Source organism: Fundulus heteroclitus, chromosome 18, assembly GCF_011125445.2.
Source record: "Fundulus heteroclitus isolate FHET01 chromosome 18, MU-UCD_Fhet_4.1, whole genome shotgun sequence".
Classification (NCBI taxonomy): Eukaryota; Metazoa; Chordata; class Actinopteri; order Cyprinodontiformes; family Fundulidae; genus Fundulus; species Fundulus heteroclitus.
This window is the reverse complement of record NC_046378.1, coordinates 33,856,951-33,880,230: the sequence shown is the minus strand read 5'-3', so window position 1 is coordinate 33,880,230 and position 23,280 is coordinate 33,856,951. Positions and strand designations below refer to the sequence as shown.

Here is a 23,280-nt window from a genome sequence, read left to right as displayed (position 1 = left end):
ACATTTCAGTCACATTTAGCACAAAGTGCATCCTAGAAGTTGAAAAAAAAAATGAACAACAAAGCTTTCAAGAATAAATCGACTATTACACCTAATTATTAGGATGGCTTATTATGACGTGTAAAATGTGGAGCTGAGGAAACAGAACGTTTCTGACGTTCACAGCGCAGCATGAGCAGGCCCCTCCCTACGTCCGTGGCTTAATTCAGCCGTACCCTCCCGCTCGTAGCATGAGATCCTCAGAGCAGAATCTGCTGATGGTCCATCCTAAAAGCACTCGTTTTAGGACCTGAGGAGGCAGACCTTTCTAAGCTGTTGGACCAAGACTGAAATGAACCACTGCATCACCTGCAGTCACTGAACTCTGTCGATGCTTTTAAAAAGCAACAAAAGGCGTTCTTTTTTTTTTAAAAACAAGCATTTCGGCCTCATCAGTCCCTGGGATGCTGTATGTTGCTGTGAGGTTTAAGTTATTTAATATTTCTATATTGTATTTTAAAAATTTTTGTTTGTTTCTCTTATAAATGTTCTAAATTGCATTTTATTTTAAAGCACGTTGTGACTGTGTGCCTGAGAAAGGTGCTAAATAAATAAAATGTTACTAGTTTTGCATTACACTGAAAAAAAACAAAAAAAAACAATAAATCCCACTGGTTTTCCAACTTGGTTTTAGTGTAATTTTCAGATCTTACGTTTTGACTTCAGAGATTTAAAAAAAAAACAGCCATCAGCACTTTTTACTGGTTAACTTTATCTTTAGTTCCTTATGGGATTTTCTCAATCCATGGCCTGAAGAGCTCTGTATTTCTGACCACTGGTGCTTATTGGGCTGCCCGTCGTAGCTGTTTGTATGTATTTAGCAAATAACAAATGTCATGGCGTGCTCAGCTCAAGTACCAACTGTCGCACCTTGGTATTAGAAGGTTCAGGCATATTTTTAGGATGCTGCAGCTGTTTCTGATCCATTTCTGTCATCGCCCACAGGAGCTTGCTGTGAGGAACCAGCTGCCCACCAGTATGGATCAAGACGGCAGCACAAACCCCGTGTCTTCCCCTTTGGCCCAAGATGCTCGGACCATGACCGTCAACAGCTCCGACCCGTTCCTCAACAGGTTGGTCTCGCACAGAGAGCTCTGCAGAGAAGAGGGAGAAAGTCTTCCTCTCTTTCCAGCTCTGGTTCAGTCGTGAATAGCACTGCCCCCCGTATGAGTGAATCAGCGCGCTCTGCCGTTTGAGCTTTGCTCAGCGCCGAGTTACGCAAAAGAAACAGAGGGCCTGTATCCGGGCTTAACCCGCCTCACATGGCAGTGACTCACACAGATAGGCTGGAGGCTTTCCCGCACGATGAGCTGTGGTGTACCGCTGCTGCCATAAAGGTAAATCGGAACTAAAATGCCGGCGCGTGTTGCGTTAAAAAAAAAAAACGCTTTGTTCGGCCTTCGTTAGCTGGGAGCCGGAGCGGAAGCTGCAGGGCTTGTACGGAGAGCAGGATTCTCCGCGTGTGAACGCATCGCGGCGTCATAGCGGAGTGTAAATCCGAGCGGTTCAAGCTCCAGTTCTTCCATGAGCAGACAAAGTGTGGAAAGGGCTGAATAGCGAGCAGGCCATGAGAACATGTGGTCCAGTCAGTAGACAGGCCAAACTAATCTCCCCTCCTCCCCCCCCCCGGCTCTCACAAAGGCTTCATTCATCCTGCTTCTGCCATACTCTGCCTACATATTTTTCTGCTAATTAGTATAGGCTTGTCAAATATCCTCTTTTCTCCTTTTTGTCTCCCTTGTCCCTTTTTTTTTTTCCTGGTGTTCTGTTATTTTGGATGGAAAAAGTGAAGCTGATGTATGAGAATTTGTTAACAACAGGCATAAGCGATCGAATGCAGAAGGACGTAGACACAGACACAGAAAAGTCGATAAGCTTGAGACGAGATTCGGTTTGGCCCGGATTTGCTTCAGGCTAGTTCGTAATCCGTGTTTCCCTGTTTCTGGATTTCCAGTGGGACCTACCACTCCAGGGATGAGAGCACAGACAGCGGACTGAGTATGAGCAGCTACAGCGTCCCTCGCACTCCGGATGACTTCCTGAACAGTGTGGACGAGATGGATACAGGTTAGTTCTGCTCGGCGCAAGCTCCTTCACTGCAAAAACTGAACTAAAAATAAGCAAGATTTTCTTAAAATCAGTGTGTGTTTTTTTTTCTTGATTTGAGCAGGTAAATAAGATTATCTGCCAATGAAATAAGATTTTTTGCACCTAAAATAGGAACAACTCATCTCCGTCATCTTATTTCAAGTGTAATTTATCTAATTATCTCATTTTAGGGGTCAAAATACTCGTTCCATTGGCAGATCATCTTATTTACCTGCTCAAATCAAGTACAAGAAAATTTCACTTATTTTAGTTCTCTTTTTGTAGTGTTCTGCATCTCTAGCACTGTTAGGCCCGACAAAACAGACGAAACGTGTTTAATTGGGCAAAAATAAATAACTAAATAATGCTGAAAGTATGCTTAAAAAGTAAAAACAAAACAAAAACTGGCAGAAATCATTTGAGTTACTCTTTGCTTTGCGACTATCGATGCAAACCGTCCTGATGCTGTGTGGCATCTGAACTCAGTGCCTCAGCTAGTCAGCAGTTGTGGAATATTTCTGATTCTTTTCTAATAGAAGACAGATCTGGACTGCAGGCAGGCCAGTATAGTATGCACAGCGCCTCCACGAAACAAGACTTTCAGAGTCCTGCAGAACGAGGTCTGGCAATACTTTATCAGAAAATGTGAGGAAAAACGTCCATTAAAAATACGTCGCCTTGATTGGAGCTCGCGTTTCTTTCAAGTTCTCTATTTTTCCACCCATGTGCAAGTCATCCGAGCCGTGATAGCGTCTTATGCCATCAGCAGCACTGCCTTCTGCGCTGCTTTGCTGATAATGATCAGCAGTTTTGGCAGCAAACTCGGCAGGAAGCGCTGGGTAAATACCTCTTGATCTTTTCCACGTTTCGTCACGTTATCGCCACAAACCTCATTGTGTTTTATTAGGATTTAATGTGACTGGCCAACACAAAGGAGGGCAGAAACGTGAAATGGAAAGAGAAGGAAACACCGTTTTCAAAAATGTTTTTTTCAAAACATCAAAACTGCGGTGTGGGTTTGAATCCTGCCCCCTTTTCCTCTGATAGGCTTTAATAAATTCCAGCGCAACCATTTGTCGGGTGTCGGAAGTCACCCGATTTGCAAGTCGGGTGCGCCTTTGTGTCCTTTAATCTCATCGTAAATATAGCTGTTCTGTGATGAAGAAGAGGTTTATTGGAGAGTAGTGGTGAACAAACGGCATCATGAAGACCAAGGAGCTCACCTAACAGGTCCGGGACAACTTTGTGCAGAAGTTTAAAGCATTGAGCTTCCTCGCGGACCGACAAGCTTCAGCCTTATCGGTCCTCTTAACGCTATTTTTAAGTTCACACTCAATTTTTCAGGGAGACTCCAACCGAAACAACACTGTTTTGCCGATCTTCTCCTTAAGAAACACACTCAGAGGGTGCTCTCACATGTTCGCCTCGCTTACTTTCATCACCACTGCTGCCAACTATTTAGCAACTTTCCGACCGCTCTAGTGACTTTTTTTTTTATTCAAAAGAGTCAAGCAATGGATGTATAGCTATTTTTTTCCCCGTGTTGTTTGAGACGTTGACAACAAGTAAAAGCGCCGATAGCTCTGAGTTTACCGTCTCTGCAGCAAACCATCAGCTGTGAGCCCCTCCCGCTTTGAAAGCTCTGACAGGCGGTCAGTCAGTCCGATGCAGCCAGCTCAGCTTGAAGTCTGTTTCCCATTGAGAATGAGTCACGCATGAGCAAAGCTTCAACTAGATTGCAAAGCAGGATGTAAATATAATATAAATCTTTAATGAGTAATGGTAATTAAATAGACTTAAATAGATCCCACCCTGTAACTGATTCACACAGCCTCTCTTTTATTCAGCTCATTGGTTAAAATTGATAATATAAAAAAATTATAAATGTAGTTTGTATTCAGGTAAAAATATTTCATACTTGAAATTATTTTATGGAGTTCTTTTTTTGTCTGTTTTGGGCAAAAGAGTGTTAGAGTGTTTTTCTTTTTTAAAATTTCGTCTTGTCAGTGTAGCTATTTCTCTCTCCTACAGCATACTTTTTATTCAAGATATAATGTTTCAGCCTTTTTATATTTATAAAGGTATTTATATAATGTTTTTATTGTTCTATTTCTATCTAAAAAAGTTTATTTTGTATTTTTATTTTGTTTGCTTTTCTTCCAAATGTTTAAAAAATTAAATCAGTCAGTGATCATGATTTGTTTTTTCTTTTTTACCCTTTTGTTTGACTAAGAAAGTATCATTAATGGTACCAATAAAACACCGGATTGATCGTTAAGAGTAGTATTATCGATACATCCTTAACGATACCCATCCCTAATGCCAAGATTCAAACATCTCACAGAGCTATTTTCAATCTATCTTCTTTAAACTAAGAAAGTATAACACAATTTACCCCTGCTAAGGCATGGCCATCCACTTAAACATACACACTGGGCAGACTAGACACACATGGTGACTCTGGAGGAGCTGCAGAGATCCATGGCTCAGTCGAGAGATCTCTTTTGGCACAACAGCTATCGGTTGACCCCTTCATAAATCTGGCCCTTATCTAAGTATGTGAGATTAAAATGAAAAAGTTTTATTATTTTTGGCACTCATTTTAGAAAGTATTTTATATAGATTATTTACGCCTAGATTGTCATATTTTAAGCCTTTAATTCTTGTATTGATTATGGATTACAGATAATAAGATATAGGGTCTCAGACAAGTAGAAGATTAAGAAGAGGTCAAATAAATGGCATTTGTTAGTGAAACGAAAAGCATGTATCCTTTTTGTTCCCCTTCCTAATTATATAATAATCTACTCTGTGACAGTTCATTACATCAAATCTAAATAAAATAAGTTTTTGCTTACAAAACATAAAGATGTGAAAAAGTTCAAGGGGTGAAAATATTTTTGTGAGGCCCTCTGGTCGATATATGGCTTTTTATAGGGCTGCAGAGTTGGACTGTGTTGACAGCATCGGTTAACCGGGGTAGTTCAGCTCCACATAGTTAGATTGGTAAATCCAGTCAGACCATTTCTCATGTCGAGACATCGGAGAGTCCTAAAGTCACGAGCATTTTCCAAACTGTGATTTCTCCAGAATCCTTGTTTCATTTGTAGAAGTCATCAGTGATTCTCTGGGGTGTTGCACACATCCTGGACATTCCTGGAAATAATGACCCTTCACAGATACTTCTTTTATCCCCTTGTCTGGCACCAAGGTTTCTGTTCTTTATAGCATCTTTTAATATGTATGCAATAAAACCTGTTTCCTTTCTTTTGACTAGTTGGAAAGTTCTTCAAGTGTGTTGCTCGAATGCAAACAGGAAAAATTGTTCTTAAATTTCTGCCTCTAGTTTTCCTGTTTGCGTTAGAAATTCATATTGAACCAGTTTCTGCTTTCCAAAGTTATGTTCTTGACTCTTTCATCGCCTCCTGTTGAGTTCTAGTCAAAAAAGTATGCCATCTTGTGTTCATCAGGTGACCCTCTCCCGCCCTCCATTGCAACGCAGCCCAATCGTTTCCCCGACTACCTGGACGCCATCCCGGGAACAGACGTGGATCTGGGCACCCTGGAGAGCGAGAGCATGGTGGTGGAGGGCGAGGAGCTGATGGCCAGTCTGCAGGAGCCGCTGAGCTCCGACATCCTCAGCGACATGGAGTCGGTGCTGGCAGCTACCAAGATCGACAAGGAGAACTTCCTGACTTGGTTATAGAGGACCCGCTGCGCTCTGAACTTTTGCCGGCTCTGATCTGTGAAGGATTCATGGATGCTTTTACCAGACATTTCAGCGAGCCTCTCTGAACTTCTGTGCCTCTCAGCGTGTAAGGCCTAACCTCTTTTCAGGCAGTATTCTGATCTTTTCACTTGTGTTTTTTTTTTATCTTTTTAAATTTGTCTGTGTCTTCAAGGCTGGCCTATGAACAGACAATTATGCAAGGGCCCCAAAATTTGTTCACAGGTCTGTCAGCTTATTTACCCAGATCACAGCTGAACCGACCAAGTGCGCCTGCTCCTCTGCGAGGGATGCGTCCCGCCTGGAGTCTCTGGAGCGTCTCTGTTTTTGCAGCGCGCCGCAAAGTATCTGTGTTTGTGTCTTTTTAAACTTAGTTAAATAGCTTTATGTTCGCCTCAGACATCTTTGTTTCCTTCCAACAGTTCTGAAAAACCAAAAATGATGTATTTGAAGCAAAACGAACAATACTGATTTGGAGTGAAGGTAGCGTGAGGCGCGATTTGGAGACGGTGGCTTTGCTTTTTGTTGGGGTGGGCGGTAGGGGGCGGGATTTGAAGCGGGGGACTGACTACATCGCTGCTTGGCTGTGCCAGCAAGTCTAAGTTAAACCTTTGATAGATCAAGTGCCTTCGGATGTATTTTTTAAGACGCGAGCAACTCGAACAAATTTACCCAGCATGTATAATGCAACAGTAGGCGTCAGGCTATATTCAGACATATAGGCCGCATGTTTCTTAGTTGTTTAATAATCAAACTGTATTATATTTTATAAGCACGAGGTGATTTTTGGGGATCTTTTCTAACCCAGAGCTTCTTTTTATCTGTCTTATCCAAGCCTAACCCAAAAGTCGTGTTTTATTCGTAGCTTGTTACACATGTATGAAAGCTTAGATCAAATTGCGTATTTTTTATTTTTCTTTTGCTTGTATTTGTGTTCCTTTCTATATCTTAACAGGGTCAACTGTTATCGCAGCACGCCGCTTCAAGATTCCTGGCTATATACTTATTAGTGTGGTAGTATTTTTTAATGATCACAAGCAGCTTTTTACCATTTCTGCTAAATATTAACCAAAATTTAAAAGGCAGATCAGTAGGCTCAACAGACACTATAACTCAGATCAGTTCAAGCAGGTGACAGGATACATTAATTTACAATGTTTGATATTTTAATACCCCCTCTCTGATACTGTTTTTTTTTTCTTTTCGTTTTTTTTTTTTTTAAGCAAAAGGTTTTATAGAGTGGGCTTGGAAAAGTTAAAGCAGGTTTTAGAGTCAAGTTTAAGCATAATGTAGAAGGAAATGGGTTTGGCTTATTGCTGTAGGTTACGCGGCGTGTGTGTTTTGTTATATTTTTAACGGGATAATTTCAAAACAATCAGATAAATCAGTCAGGATTCCAAAGATTATTATTTTTTGTATATTTTTTCTTATAACGACACTACCCTTATTTTCACTTCCATCGTCGGGAGTTGAGAAACGTTGCGATTTCTCTAAATCGGTCTCTCTATGAACAAAACCGTATAAGCTAACGAGATGATTTCTGTATGTTTGAAGTGTTAACGGACACATCTGAGTAGTTCTAGCTGACAGGTTCTGTTGGATGGCTGTTTCCGAGCGCCTAACCCTGGTGTTTCAGAACCGGGGAGCAATGCGATTCTCGAACAGCGCGGGCACGTTTACATAATTTCCAAAACCGCTCCAGCTGCCGCGCAGACGACACACTGACAGCTCCTCTCATGATCATGCCGATGTTTACATGATGGCTACATCTGCGCATTAACTGCAGTGACCTTTGGATAATCTTGATTGAGGCCTTTGCTGGATGGCACACTGATTCTGTTGCCAACCAACAGTGAATTGTTCGCATTAACTTGATGGAACACATGCATAAAACACATGTATCTTAGATTAGAGGACATGAACTTTTTTTTATTCCTTGTATTTTTTTGTGTGTGTGTGAGAACTTCATTTTAGTACTGATTTTTACTGATCATGAAATCATGTGTTGATGGATTTTAAAACAGTGTTGGTGAGAACAACGCAACTAAAACAAGTGGTGCACCACGGTGCTTCCATAACACAGCTAGTTTTCATTTTAATGCCACGATGGGTTTGTCACACATCTGATTTTTATCCTTGCCTAGAATTTAAATTGTAAGAACATTATTAGCTGTTGACTCATTGTAGTGGTAGAACTAATCACACATTAAAGTTTTATTTTTGTTTTTTTGTGTTTAGAGTTTTCTAAATGCACATGAAATGAATTCACATTCAGTAATGACTGTTCATTTTTGATAGATATGTGCATGTGTTTTAGAACAATAAATTCTGTTACATTATACATTTCTTCATATGATACTTTGAAAATTGGCCTTAAATAAAATATATACTTTGTGTTAAATTTTACTTTTGTGGTTCAAAGTGTGTTTTTTCAGTGAGTTATTGGAAGAATTTGCATTAAAAATGTTTGGTTCTTACAACATCAGATTATTGAATAAGGCTTCATAAACTGGAATTTAAAGTGATGGTAAGTAAGTTTGTAACTGGTCACCATCACATGTATATATGCAAATTTGGTGAAAAGCACTGAACTTATAAAAACTTTTTTTTTTAAGTTCACCCAATTGATGCATCCAGTTTTCTATTCATGGGTATTTGTAAAAAAAAGAAAAAAAAAAAAAAAACTACAATGTTTTTGTTCTTTTTTTATATATATATTTAGTTGGAAACGTTTCATTGGTCGTTCTATGAGTTGAGGTGTGTTGGATGTCTGTGATGGACTGGCGAGTTGTCCAGGGTGTACCCAGGCTATCACCCCTGGACCCTTCAAGAACAAGCGGGTATAGATGATGGATGCATCTGTTGTTTAACATCAATTTTTCTTTAGGAGAAATATTTTCTAAGCATGATGTAACAACATCAAATGAAACCCTTGTGTATTTTTTTTAATAATTGTCTATGTTTTTGTCGTATTTTACTATTCATTTCACAGTGCAGCCATGCAAGTGCTGATCTTGGTAGTGATGGTTTGGTGAGGCGTCATGAAGCGCCTCACCAAACCACACAGTATCGATACTGTGTCGATACTGTGTCACTGAATACTGACACCTATCATGGCTCTGGCGACATTGATGCGTCTACGCATCCGTCGAGCTCATAGAGCAAAACCTGTGTCGATGCGCGGAGCACACAGAAAGTCACGTGACCGATACAGGAAGTGTTTCGAACTCACTCTTACGCGCCAAACTGTTTATAAGTTTTGCCGGCTTGTTCACACACAAGAAAGACACGGGAGTTCCTTTGACTGATGTTTACTGTGGTCTTTTTTATCTTGTTTTACAGCACAAGTACAACGCAGAACTGATGAAACATGAGGATGAACAGAATGTTAAAGAATAAACTATTTACAAAGCATAGAATCAACATACCACTTTGGCCTGCTAGTGGACAAAGTGGTAAGCTTGAAAACACTTATTTTTTTCGTCTCAATTGCTCTTCAACGGCATAAAATCGTGTGCATTTGCGGCACTATTTGTTGAGCTTGACGAAGAACATGAAGTGACGTCACCGTGCTCTTAAACAAAACATATCAACTTTATCGGGATAGTTTTACTCAAATATAAATATTATTACTTCTTTTCTCTCATAAATGCTACAAAATGTTACAAAAAAATAGAAAACAGGGCACTTGGATTTCTCCATGACATCAACAGTGCCACAGCTACATCTAGTGGTGAAAACATGCACTGATATAACTGTTAGATTCCCACTATCACACTGCTACTACAGCATGTGTGTTCCTAAATAGAAGTTAACAAGCATGACTTAACAAATGTTACCAGGTCTTTACTCTGCCTAAAGTAAAAGTATAGTCTTGTGTATGGGTCTCTCTAAAACTGTCCTAGGTGAAGATCACCCATTTTTGTCTTGAGTAGAGTCACTGATGCTTGACTTTTCTGACTCTCCCGTCAACTCCTGGGGTCACTTCTAATACTTTTGCAAGCTCCCATTAATTCCTTCAAACACAATCCTCTCGTAGCAGAACAATGTCATTTATCTTTGTATTCCTTTGGCTCTTATTCCATTTGCTTCTCTGCTGTAGGTTCAAAAAGTACTCCTTTTCCCATTTGGTCCAGAATACTGCACCCTTTTCCGTATTTTCTGCAGATGGAGATCTTCTTTGACAAATTCTCCAGGTGGTGGTAAGATCACTGCTGATTTCATGATCAAAATATGGTTTGGCATCAGCGGCTATGGTCCAACAGGGTCATTGATAGTCTACAGTCAATGGTCGACTCTTAACTATTGCCATGGCTTCATACATGAATGTTCTCAACGATTAAGTATCTAATCTTGAAGCTGACTGGTCAACAATTGATTTAAGAACCTTTCTTATCGTCTGGCTCTGTCTCTCCCAGACACCTCCCATATGACTAGAAGCAGGTGGGTTAAAGATGAAACTTATACCCAGCTCCTTGACCTTCTCTTGTGTAGCTTGCGTGAAAAGTTAATTTCTTGTACCAATAAAATTGGTGTCTTGATCACAATGCAGTTGACTGACTTTGCTACATATTGCGATGAAACAACATAGCGCATTGAGAAAACAGTCCGTACTGAGGTCATTCAAAATTTCTGCATGAACTGCTTTCGAGCTCATGCATATAAGCAAGAGCAAGATGTACCTTTTCATGGAAATGCTTGATGAGTAGACGCGACACACGATGCTCCTTTGGCACAATGGCTGGATGTTTGATGTTGAGATGGAGTGACGCTATTGTTAGTCTTTCTCCCACCCACAGAATATGGTGATTGTCAAGGAATGGACTTAACTGGTGTAGCTTAGAGTAAGATGCCTTAACTTCTCCCTTATCTTTGAGGGACTTTATTTCATTATCAAATGGCTCACTTTGGATTGTGCATATAATAAACTCTTCTGCATCTTTCCTGTCATCCAGTGTAGCACTTTCTTTGAACATTTCCTCTGTCTTTGTGCGTATTTTACACATCGCCTTAATCTTGTTATTGCTTTTACAACTCCCGTCCAATCTGAGACCTTTTGTAGTCGTTCTGAGATAGATTGTTCCTCTTTTGCTTTCACTGTAAAAACTTGTGCGACCTTTGAGTTCTGGATCTTCAGTGCTGATCTCCTTTACTTTGACGTCTTCCTGGGTCCCATGAACCAGTTAGACTCCACTAGTTCCTTTGTCATGACTCCACGTGATGCATGATCAGAGGGATTTTGTTGAGAGGCAATGTATTGCCATTGACTTGGTTCTGTATATGACTTTACTCTGTGTATTCTGTTGGCAACAATACATTGTATTGTATGGCATTGTTGTTGTTGTTAATATACCCAAGGACAACCTTGGAATCGGTCCAGTAGCACTCATGAACCTCTTGGAATTCTAACTCTCTCTCTTAAGCAGTTCTTGCAGCTACTTCGGTGGCTGAAAGTTCCAATCTTGGGATGGTCATCACTTTAGTAGGAGCTACTCTGGCCTTTCCCATCATAAGGGTGCATTGTATTTCACCAGACTCTGTCACAGTTCTTAAGTATGAGCACACACCATAACCAATTGCACTGGCATCAGAAAAGCTGTGTAACTCATACCGCCAATCTAGGTTGAATGTTGATGGTATGTAACTGCATGGTATCTTTATGGAGGACAGGTTCTGGAGATCTATGAGCCAAGCTTCCCATTGAGGCTTGAGATCTTTGCCTACTAGAATGAATAGTGCTACAAACCCAAGTTGGTCAAATACTGAGGCCACTGTGGAGAGGACTCTTCTCCTTGTGAAGGTTATTTTTTTACAACTCTAAAGTGAAATGTGTCTGATGTTACACACCATTGGACCCCAAAAGCCCTTTCCATTCTTGGCTCTCCCAACACAAGATCCAAATCTGTTCATTCTGCTGCACATTCTTCTTTTGGGATAGTAGAAGTTACAGCTTCACCATTGCTGCAGCTTTCTTGTATCCCAGAATTCTCTGGCTTGCTTAACAAACTGAATAGCTTCCTGGTCTGGTACTTTCTCTGCATCACTTTTCTTTATGATGTCTTGCATCAATGCTACATAATCTTTGATGTAGCGCTTATCTTTCTCGAGACGCCTTTCCAGACACCTGAACCTATTCTGCACAAAGTTTATTGTTTGGCAGTTCAGGTTTTTCCTCGCTTGAAAGATAGCAGTATTTCATAGTGACCATTTAGCTGTTTTTTTATGCCTTCTTTTACTTTAGCCAGAAACAGTAGATCTTCTTGTGATGTTGGCTCTCCTTCGAGAGCTCTTTCAACAAAGTCCATATCTAGCACCTTGATTATTTCAACTGGAGTGATCAGTTCTTTGACCTGATTTCTCCTTACAAAGTGGACTTCAGTTTTAAGCTTCTGAATGGGTTTCACAGTTGGAAAGACTTGTTTAACAATAACGCGATGACTTACTCCTATTTCATCTTCGTAATCAGTCACTGTAACCAATAATGCTCCAGACAGTTATATTCAATTAGCAATCCAGCTTCACAGAGCTTGGGAACCCTTTCTTTTGATAGATGTATCAGATGGGCCATCTTTCGGTCGTACTGTTTGTGGGAATATCCGATCTATTGGCAGGAAAACAGTTTCTGGTATAGGTCGTATGCATGCCTCTTACTTGTAGGTCCTTTTAACTTGTGACTTGACACAATCTTTGTTTTTGATGTCATAGTTGAAATCTTAAGTTTGACTGGCTCAGACTTAGAGTTAAGTGACTCAACTGTGCTTCTTAGGATGAAAGTGGTATCACGCTGAGTGTCAAGCAAGGCATACAGTCGACTTTTTTTCTTTGGTTAATTAATAGTTAATGCATAGACTGGGATGATTTATAACACACTTCTGAAAGTACAGTTTTTGGAGTTATGACCATACGTAAGACACCCAAAGCATAAGTTTTCAGACTGCACAAGCTTGACTCATTCTTCAACTGATCTCTCATTATTTTACTATATTTATGTAGTATGTGACCAGGTTTCTTACAAACGAGACATGCAACATGTGCCCTTTCAATAGAGCTTGTACTAAGTGTTTTAGAACTTCTCGTACTGCTTCTTCTTCATTTATCCTTATATAGATGCTTTTTGTCTAGTTCAGTTGGCTTTATAGCTTGCAGAGAGGTGATTGAGTTGCATGAAATTCTTGCTTCTTTATTCGGAAATTTTACAAAATAACTGAAATCAGGAAACACTCTGTGCTCATCTTGGAATCTGTAATGCTTCTATTCCAACGTGCACCAAGCCAATCAGGTAGCTTGGCTGCTATTCTCTGATTCTCCACACAGTCGTTTAAAACTCCTAAACCTTGAACATAGGGCATGGCTGATTCCACATTGCTAAGGAAATCCGCAAACTCACGCAGTTCTTAGCAGTCCTTGGCAGTGATTTTAGGCCATACCTGAATCTTATCACAATAAGACTTGCCTATGATAAACGGATCTCCAAATCTATTGTCAAGCATTTCCCAGGCAGTACAATATGTCTGTTCCAGCTAGAAAGTGTCCTTTGGCAGCCTTCTTAGCTGAACCTCCTACATACTTTCTCAAGAAGAAACGCTTTTCTTGGAAGGTCAGATTTTTCTGTTCCACTTATGTTTGAAAAGATAATTTCCAATCATTATACTGCGGAGGGTAACCTGTAAAGACTGCTAGTTCCGGGATAGGGATTCTATTGGCTGCAATTGCTTCAGCAAGAATTTTTACAAGATCAATGGAGGCCGCTTCATTTGTGGCTAGAATTTCTCATTGCTGATCAGATTGACGGTTTGTAAAGGATTTAACTTGTGAGGGGATGAATGGTTTTGGGTGCACATTTGGAAAGCCTGGTTGTGGGAAAGAACCATCTGGTTTTACTTGTAGATGAATAGCAGGTGGTTTTTCTTCAGCATTTAATCTTGCTTGTGCTGCATTGTGCTTTTGCAGCTCTTTCAATAGTTCAACTTCATTTCTCTTCTCTTCTAACCTTAACATAATTTTGGTGCTCTATGTTAGAAACTGAGCTCTTTTATTTGCATCCTCAACTTCAAGTTTTCTGATTTCTTTTTCACATTGATGTGTTTTTATTATTTAAATGACCTCTTCAGTGACTGCTACCTCAGCTGCTGCTTCTTGCATTTGCCGTAGTGTGTCTAGAGATGACTGTTTGAAGTGGACTTTGACTTAGATGTGATTCTAGAGCTGGTGCTGGATAAACTGCTTTCAAACACTACTCAGACTCTGAGTATGGCCATGGAATACTATCTGGATCACCATTTTCTTCCAAAAGACACTGAGCCTTTGGTTTGGCAACTTCACTTATGGCCCAACAAACATCACATCTCCTTATATCCACATCAGGAGTTTGAATCTTTCTGATCTCATCACAAGTGTTGCAGATGTCTTTCATAATTGTGTCTATAACGCTCACAGCTTCTGGTATTAAATTAATATCCATTTTGTTCACCATTCTTTTGAAAGAGTTTATGTGGTGTTTACACCTCTTGTAAACTTGCTGAAAATCCTTGGTTAAATCATTTAACTTTACTTTTTGTAAAGATTTCCCCTTTTCAGTGAGTTTGCACATACACTGGCTTCTCTGTAGGTTTTCTGACTGTGTGCCATCACTAGATAGTGAAGGCTGGAGTTCTTCTTCAGTTGCAGGCTTTTCAGTATTGTTCACTTAATTTCTCATCATCTTGTACATTAAACTCTGCACTTCTTTAAGTGGGCAGTACTGTACTCTGACTTTCATCTGCCATGGTGTCTTAAGTATTCTTTTAATGTTGTGCATCTACTCATGTATTCCTATTCTTTGGATGCAGATTCTCTTTCTTTCAATGGAAATGCCACCTGAAGTGTAACTGAAGCTTTAACAGTACTTTTCAAGTGCTTATGCCACTTCCAAGACACAAACGTTAGTGCTAGCTTAATTAGCTTCCACTTGTTAGCTTTGTCCTGCCTTTTGTTAAAAGACAGCAATAGATTCATGGTGTAAAAAAATTACATAAATAAGAATAAGTTCATAGTTTAAAATTATTCCAAGCAAACCTATGCTAAAAACAGTTAAAGGTTTTGATTTAATCAGAGTGAGACATCTCTCCTTCTTCAGATTTGTATGCGAATTACGTGAGCTAGTGAGTGCTCTCTCTTAAAACTATCTTTGATGTATATTCTCAGGGTAAAAGCAGTGTTTCAGTAACCTGAGTACCTGACCCTAGCCAGATGGATTTCGCTCCACCTAGCTTCACTCACATCCATCTGGGACATCTTCCATAGAGAGTGATTTCTTCAACCAATTTTATTGTCCAGCCAATCAGGACACAGGGCTGGAGTTTCATAGATGTGACGTAGTGGAGAAGCGACCGTCAGACTGTTTAGATTCAGACAACAATGGCGGCTCGCATCGAGGAAGCAAACGGTAACATTGATGCTGCTATTTCTTACGTGTTGTCCAATCTACCTAATATTGTTTCATTAAAAGAACATTAGAGAACGGCTCTGAAGGCTTTTGTTGGTGGAAACGATGTTTTCGCCCTTCTCCCGACCGGATTTGGCAAGTTTTGTTTTCCGGTGCGCGCCCGTGGCGGAGCGGGTAGCGCGAACCATATTAGGAGGCCTTTAGTCCTCGACGCGGTCGGCCCGGGATCGACTCCGACCCGTGGTGCTTTGCCGCCTGTCTTCCCCCCTCTTCCTGTCAGCTCACTGTCAATAAAACGTGTGCCACTAGAGCCGCAAACACATTAAAAAAAAAAAAAAAATTTTGTTTTTTCCTGCGTCGCTCTCATCAGCGTCACGGGTTGGCTTTGATGTGAGTGGTTGAAATAGCACGTCGATAAAGATGACAGACAAATGGCTTATCCAATCATATGCAAGGATTTTTGATAAGGCCCAGCCTTCTGAAAGGACATTCCTATGGATCTGTTCCAGATGGATGAGTGGAGCTAGGCGGATCGAAATCCATCTGGCTAGGGTCGGGTTAGTGTTTCAGTAAGTAAGCTAGAAAAGCGGATCATGTTCAAGCTAAAGGTGTTTTACACGCTTTCACCTTGGGAAATATTTATCTTTATTACTTTGTTCAGAAAGCACTTAAATATGTTTTGAAACTATTTTTGGGTAAAGAATAGCAAAATGTCTCACCAATATATTTGTGTTAAAGCCAAGCTAGCTGATTGTGGAATGTGCTGGTGATATTCAGACATGGGTATTAGTCCGCAATTAGTTTTTCTTCGGGATATTTCAGTTACATAAAACCAAATTTATGAATAAAGGTTCTTCAGAGAACTCAGGAAAAGCAAGCCTTGTGTGGAGAACTTTTTTTTTCTCATATTGTTCGCTGGCTGTCTAGCTTCACATACTCACGTGTTGAGACAGCACAAGCTTGCTTCTTTCTATGCATTTGTCCAGACAACTGCTACTTCCCTTTGCACGTGTGCGGTGTCTCTTGCTTTGATCCATACGGTCTCGATGCCTTCTCCTGGGCTGCATAGTGTTCTATTTTTGCCAGCTTGTTCACACACAAGACAAGAGACTTTGACTGATGTTTACTGTGGTCTTTTGTCTTGTTTTACACAATTACACCGTAGAACTGATGAAACATGAGGATGAACAGAATATTAGCTTAGTTGTTTCAACTTATAAAGAATAAACAATTTACAAAACACAGAATAAACATACCACTTTGGCCTGCTAGTGGACAAACCAGTAAGCTTGAAAACACTTTTTTTTCTCGTCTTAATTGCTCTTCAACGGCACAAAATCGGGTCCGTTTGCGTCAGTGTCTGTTGAGATTGACGAAAACCCGGAAGTTACGTCACCGTGCTCTTAAACTAAACAAAATCAACTTTGTCGGAAATATACATATTATTGCATACTTTCTTTCATAAATGCTATAAAATGTTACAAAAGAAGAAAACAGGGCACTTAAAAATAAAAGTTTCAAATGAAATTTCTCCATGACGTCAACAGTGCCACAGCTACATCTAGTGGTGGAAATAGGAACTGAAATTATAACAACTGCCGTGAGAAGGCTGCAGACCGTGGAATGGGGCGGGGTTGGAAAGTGGGCGGAGTTGGATGTCCGACTTGCTTTTATTTTTGTCCTTTCAGAAAAATCTCATCCTCTGTTGCTTTAGAACTAACTGTAAATTAGATTAGCTTGTTTTTTTCATCACTAGAAATTGTGTGCAACTCTGTTTGCGTCTTTGCCACGGTCACGCCTGAATTTCCCCATTGTGGGACAATGGAGACATTTCTTGTCTTCTTTTAGGAAAATGTGAGCCAGACCTTCATGTTCTGTTAGCAGGGGGTTTTCACCCCAGAACTATCCCATGGATACCTTTTTTTTTTTGCCCTAGCCATTTCTTTTTTTCGTTCAGTCATGAACACCGACGTTACCTGAGGACAGTGATGCCTGCAGTTTGTCAGACATTGTCCCGAGTGGATTTGTGACCTCCTGGATGATTAATCGGTAGACTCTAGGGAGTAATTTCGTCAGGCTGGACTCGGCCTACCAGGGTTCATCACTCCTCCATCTTTTCTCCAGTCTGTAGATCATGGCTCTCATTGTGGAGTCCCAAAGCCTTAGGAATGGATTTATAACCCTAGCAGACTGATAGACAACCTGTTCTTTAATTTCATTAGACTGCAATATTTTACTTGATGTTGTCCTATATGTTCTATTTTTTTTATTTTACAGGTCAGGGAGTAATACAACAGTATAGTGTGACAGACCTATATTTAACAAGTCTTCTTAAAGAAAAACAAAATTAAGACTTTATTCAAATATTTTTTTTATTAATTACATGTATTATACTGCCTAATTGCTATTCTGAGTATTAAATATCACATGAGAAAAATAAGGGTTACATTATTTTAAACAGCATTTGAAACTACCACAGATGAAGATGTCCGAACAGTAACAGGAAAGGTTTGTTTTGGAAAATTCAGTGTGTGGCAAATTATCAGAGGGTAAATACTATAACATGCGAAATGTGGATTAAGAAACTTAAACACAAAGTGACTTTAAAAGTAACACAGCAAGTATTTTGTTTTCACAGTGTGTATTTTTTTACTTTATAACAACAGCACTAATGCATGAAATACAGTCCACAAAAAATTTCTTGGGGTTTTTATACCGGAGACAAATATATACCGAGAACAAAAACATAATTTTTTTTTCACAGTAAATACAAAAAAAAAAAAAAAATCTGTATACATGAATAACAATTAATTTGGATTTATAAAATTTTTTTGAACATTACTTACAAATTGTATCCCTTCTACATTACAGATATATACTCTATAATCGGAGCTGCAAGTCCACATTCTGCAACCTGTACTCTACATTTATGAGTGACTTCCCAGAATCTCATCCAGGTTTATGTCTTTCATCCAGTCGTCATTCCCAGAACCCGACTTCAGCAGAGAGTCAATAAAGTCTGAGTCGGCATTGATTCCTGGGACTGTGTTGTCCCCTTCGGGGAGGAAATCGAAGGTCAGACGGTTGGATCTGTTGTTCTGGTAGCTGCTTGAGCTGGGACTGGCATCTGGAAAACCAGCTGCTGGTACCCTTTGTTCAGGAGAAGCCTGGCTCAGGTTTCCCAGCGGGGACGGACAGCTCATCATGGCCTGACTCGGCCTGGCTTGGCCTGCTTCTCCTATTAACGGGTTCATGGGGAGCATCCCGACGTCTGGTGCCACCTGGTTGGGCGGGCCGACGTTCCTCTGCTGGTATGGGTGGTTCGGCAGGTCTTGTGCGCCCTGCGACTGCAGCGGGTTGGGCAGGCGGCGGACGGCGGGTCCAGTTGGCACTTGCTTGTTGGCTGACCCCCAGCCCAGGCTGACATTTGTCATCGAGCCTCCTCGACTCTGTACCGGCACCCCGGAGGAATGTAAGTCAGCTGTTGCCCTCTGGTGTTGCACGCCTGCTAAATTGTTCATCCCAAAGGATTTCCACTGTGCGTTTGGTCCCAGGGACCTAGGCTTACTTGGATTCAGTCCCATACGATTATGACTGTTTTGCTGCTGGAACTGGCCAATGCAAGAATTCGGATGGCACTCGGGCCTTATGCCGAACCTGCGATCCGAGGGTAGGGGGCTCATCTTTGAAGAAGGTCCGCTTGAGAGCTGGCAAGATATGGGCTGTAGGTTATTTTCAGGACCATTGCTGGGAGACTGCACCTGGTTTTGACCTAAAGAGACATTAAAAACTGGTCACTTTTAGCATCACCTGCCAGGATGTAAGCTATTGCTGAATACATTTAATCTCAAGGACGGGGGATACCTGAAAAGATGTTCCCTTGCTGAATCCCCACCAAGCTTCTCGACTGCTTGTAGTCAGGGGGCGGTCTTGTGAGATGTCGGCTGAACTGATCCCGTGTATTATCTTTGTCCTGAAACGGAGGGAAAAGTGCGAGATGTATAGCAGATGCTTAACTGATGCTGAAAAGTTGAGCTCTGAACGCAGCTTACTGTGTTGCTGATGGGAGGCTGCTGCTGGTTAACCTGTCTTTGCATCAGCTGACCTCTGACCGGGCCCTTCTGCTGGCTGCTAGGCGCAGACGGCGGTGGTTGGGATTGGGCCGGTAGGACTCCTAAGCTTCCACTGGTGGGCAGCCTCGGTCCAGCAGGCACAGCCTATGCAAAGGAAATAGGAATTAGATTTTATTATGTTTCATAAAATATCAGGAATACCCTTATTTGAGGAGAATCTGAATAAATGAGAACGTCATTGTACAGTGATTCCCCCCCCCCCCCATTCGACCTAAAAAGTGAATTTCATTGTAAAGATGCATTGCACAGTGATATATTTCAAGTGGATATTTCTATTCATTTTGCCGATCATGGCTTACAGCTAATAATAAAAACCCAACATTTAGTTTCTCATAACATTTGAATGTTAAAGACCAATAAAAAGAAATGTATCCATGCAGTTTATACGTTATATGAACTCAATAGTCGGTTGGGGCTCCTTTTGCATGAGTCACAGAATCAGTGTAGCCATGGTGTGGTTGTGATCAGCCTGTGGATCTGCTGAGGAGTAAGGGAAGTCCAGGTTGTTTAACAGTGGCCTTCATCTCGCCCCCATTGTTGTCCCTGGTGTCTCTCATCTTCACTTTAAAAATACTTTATAGATTCTCAAAGGGGTTTAGGTCCGTCTGCCAGTCAAACACAGCGATGGCCTTTACGGTCATTAGACCAGGTGTTGGTACTTTTGGCCGAATGGGCAGGTGCCAAGTGCTTTCAGAAAAATGCATCAGAATTTGCACAAAGCTTGTGAGCATAGAAAATCATGAGGCGCTCCAAAATGTCCTGGAAGATGGCTGCGCTGGCTTTGGACTTGATAAAACAGAGTGGACCAGCACCTGTAGATGACATTACTCTATATCATACCAGACTGCATATTCTGGGCCTCAACACTTTTACACCAGAAGCTGGGACCTTTATTACAAATGAAATACAGACTTTGGACTATTGAGCTGTTGTAGCCCGTGTCATGGAGACATTGTGGGGTGCCTCTTGAAGTACTGACTCCACCTACAATCCAAATCTTGTGAAACTCCCCCAAATCCAAAATAGATGTTGTGCATTTCTTTCCTAAGACACGTTCTTCTTCCAATGCACTTTCCATTAATAGGCCTGAATACAACGGCCCGCCAACAGCCATCTTCCTTAGCAGATGCTGTTTGTGTTTTACCCTACCTGCTGAGGTTGTCAGTATCTGCTGGACAATTTTTAAAGGAGCAGTCTTCCTCATGATAGAGTGGGGCATAATGTAAACAACAAAATGCATTAAAATATCTATTTTTTTATATGTAATATGTATATTATTATAATTTATTTAGAGACAGAATTTTGGGTTTATTTATTTGTAAATCATAACCAGCAAACTGAACATGAATTAACCTTTGGGTATTTTTTTTTCTTTTTGTAATAAATCTAGAAAATGAATTTACCTTTTTGAATTGAAATACCTAAATTCAATTCAATTTTTATTTATATAGCGCCAATTCATGAAACATGTCATCTCAAGGCACTTTACAAAGTCAAATTCAATCAGATTATACAGATTGGTAAAAAAAAAGTCCTATTAAAGGGAACCCAGTAGATTACATCAAGTCTTGACAAGCAGCATTCACTGCTCCTGAAGAAGCGTAGGGCCACAGGAACAGTCGTCTGAATTGTCCATGGCTTTGCAGCAATCCCTGAATTACCTTTTTTCATTATATTCCAATTAATTGAAATGCAGGTGTGTATATAGAGCGTTCACATCCTACTGTGAATCTTGAAACATGTCAAACAAAACAATAATAAAAATATATATATATATATATATCATTTGCCACTAGAGGGCGAAATTCTACAAGCTATGAGATATCTGGGTGAAAGATGCTCTTCAGTCTCCAGAATGTGTTCCAGGCTACTCCCCCTGCAGATGAGAAAGGGAGACTCAGAGAGAGTGAGAGAGGCTTTTTTGGAAAGAGAGCGTCCTCCTCAAGGCCTGCCGCTCCCTTGATAATTGTGTCTAAAGAGAGTGGAAAGAATCCCTGAGACAGCAGGAAATGTGTGCCGATGGGAAGTTAAGCGCCAGCGCCGTGACCACCTCCATTTAATAAGCTCTCCTTTACTGATCACTGCGTGCGTTTGGCAGGGACACATTCCATCCTCTGCAAATCCGTTTTGGCTCGTGACGCTGATTAAAATGTTGTATCCTGCCACACTCGGATTTAATTGAGACATCCAAAACTCCTCCTCGTGTGTTTTTGCAGATAAGCCGTCGGCGTCACCCGTGTTTGAGATCTTGTGTTTTCTTGCACTTCGCATTGCCACGAGCCCTTCGTTTGCAGCCATCTGTACAGGCCATCCACAATAGGCTCCACCAAGTGAACACAGCGTAGGGCTCGCAATGTGAGGACACCCTCACATTGCTCACGAAGGAGGTTAATGTGCGCTAAATCCAAGTCAACACACGTTTGTGTGTACTGTGTCAGTCATTGTGTTGACTTAAAATGTTTCCCAGGGTGAAATGGATTAGAAATCCAACAGCGCATTTGGAAAAAAGCTATTAGAGGACATTTTTAGCAGTAAATATGCAACCACAGGGTGGTGACTTTTTGTTATCCCCAAAAGAAAAAAAAAAAAAAAAAAAAAAAAAAGAGTGTTTATGTATTTTCACTGCATGAGTGCATTTGAGCGAATCTAAATGAGTGACCTAAAATTGTGAGAAGTAAAAACTCAGATTAGAGAACGGGGGTGGGGGGGGGGGGGGGGGGGGTGAACTCATCATGAGTTACAGAGCATTTCACATGTTCTCCGTCTCTGACTTACTTTTACCCACACAGTAAATCAAGGCCGGCAATGACGTTGAGTGAAACATCTAAACAGATCTTTCCTTCCCCCTCGGAGCTCTTGATTCACTCTGTGGCTGTGGAACAACTGGCGGCCATCACAAACAAGCTGGAAAGGGCTCACTCCACCTTTGTTGGGAGTAAATATCCAAAGAAGGGGTGTTTTTAGCTCAACTGAGTAATCCTTTAATCCTGACGTGTCATAAAGCTGTTTTCCGTACACCCCCCCCCCCCCCACCCCCTACCACCACCATTTTTATTCTTCTCAAGCTTGTTTTAAATGAATACCACATGTGGCTCAGGCTCGAGAGCAAGGGAGCCGAGTGATTTAGCCTCCCATCCTGCGGCTGTGCAGGCAGTTGACTGTGATCCAGGGCCCGGGCCCTCGCTTGCTCTCACACTGCACTTCCTCCAGTCTGGTCTCAGGATGCTGTCCCCGGGGAGGGCCTCGGCATCTGGACTTGGCCGCTGCTCCCTTTTCCCAGGAAACAAGTACTCCCTTCACAGCGCTGCCAGAGTGACCTGCAGGCTCAACCCGGTGGGCCCTCTCATTCCTGCTGAAGGATGTGGTGCCACATGATCACTGGCAAAATGTTTAGGAATCTTTATTTACTGCGAGTAACCCCTTAAACCTAGCTACTGCTATGCTCCAATGGGCGGTTGGGGGAAAAGGTGAACAGGAAGGAGGTATGAAAAGCATTACTGATCTGCAATCATATTCAATGTGTAAAATCTCCCCCAACCCCAAATTCATTGGTACTGTTTTAAAAAATTATTTTTAAAAACATGTTTTGTATTTGAAGATTTTTGCATTGAAGATTTATTTCCCACACTTTCTACCCTCCCAATTGTGCTAGATGGAAAGTTTACAATGGCTTTTAGTCCCTCCCTGTTTGTAAAGGTTCCAATAGTCTTAAAGGTTTTCAGTAATACAAATGACTGTCCATATGGACCGGTTTTTGGCAACTATCTGTTTTTTTTTGTAGCAATTTCCTGGCTTATAAAGATCAAAACGCATTCACTTGAGTGGCCTGTTCTGTTGTTTTTCCCATTTTAGCACTTTGTAAAAGCAAC

General features: G+C 41.0%; 2 protein-coding genes across 2 annotated transcripts in view; one reads left to right on the top strand and one right to left on the bottom strand.

Moving 5' to 3' along the window:
- Positions 1–8,260, top strand: part of yap1 (Yes1 associated transcriptional regulator) — a 39,818-nt gene extending 31,558 nt beyond the window's left edge. The window contains exons 6-8 of the mRNA XM_012875229.3: positions 985–1,112; positions 1,994–2,106; positions 5,598–8,260. Coding sequence (XP_012730683.2) covers positions 985–1,112; positions 1,994–2,106; positions 5,598–5,833 — 477 coding nt within the window. The 3' untranslated portion in view covers positions 5,834–8,260. The remainder of the gene's footprint in view (positions 1–984; positions 1,113–1,993; positions 2,107–5,597) is intronic.
- Positions 8,261–17,625: 9,365 nt separating this feature from the next.
- zmp:0000001236 (mastermind-like protein 2) overlaps positions 17,626–23,280 on the bottom strand; it is a 65,431-nt gene continuing 59,776 nt past the window's right edge. The window contains exons 3-5 of the mRNA XM_012875247.3: positions 19,331–19,495; positions 19,143–19,251; positions 17,626–19,050 (exon numbers count right to left, since the gene is read on the bottom strand). Coding sequence (XP_012730701.2) covers positions 18,206–19,050; positions 19,143–19,251; positions 19,331–19,495 — 1,119 coding nt within the window. The 3' untranslated portion in view covers positions 17,626–18,205. The remainder of the gene's footprint in view (positions 19,051–19,142; positions 19,252–19,330; positions 19,496–23,280) is intronic.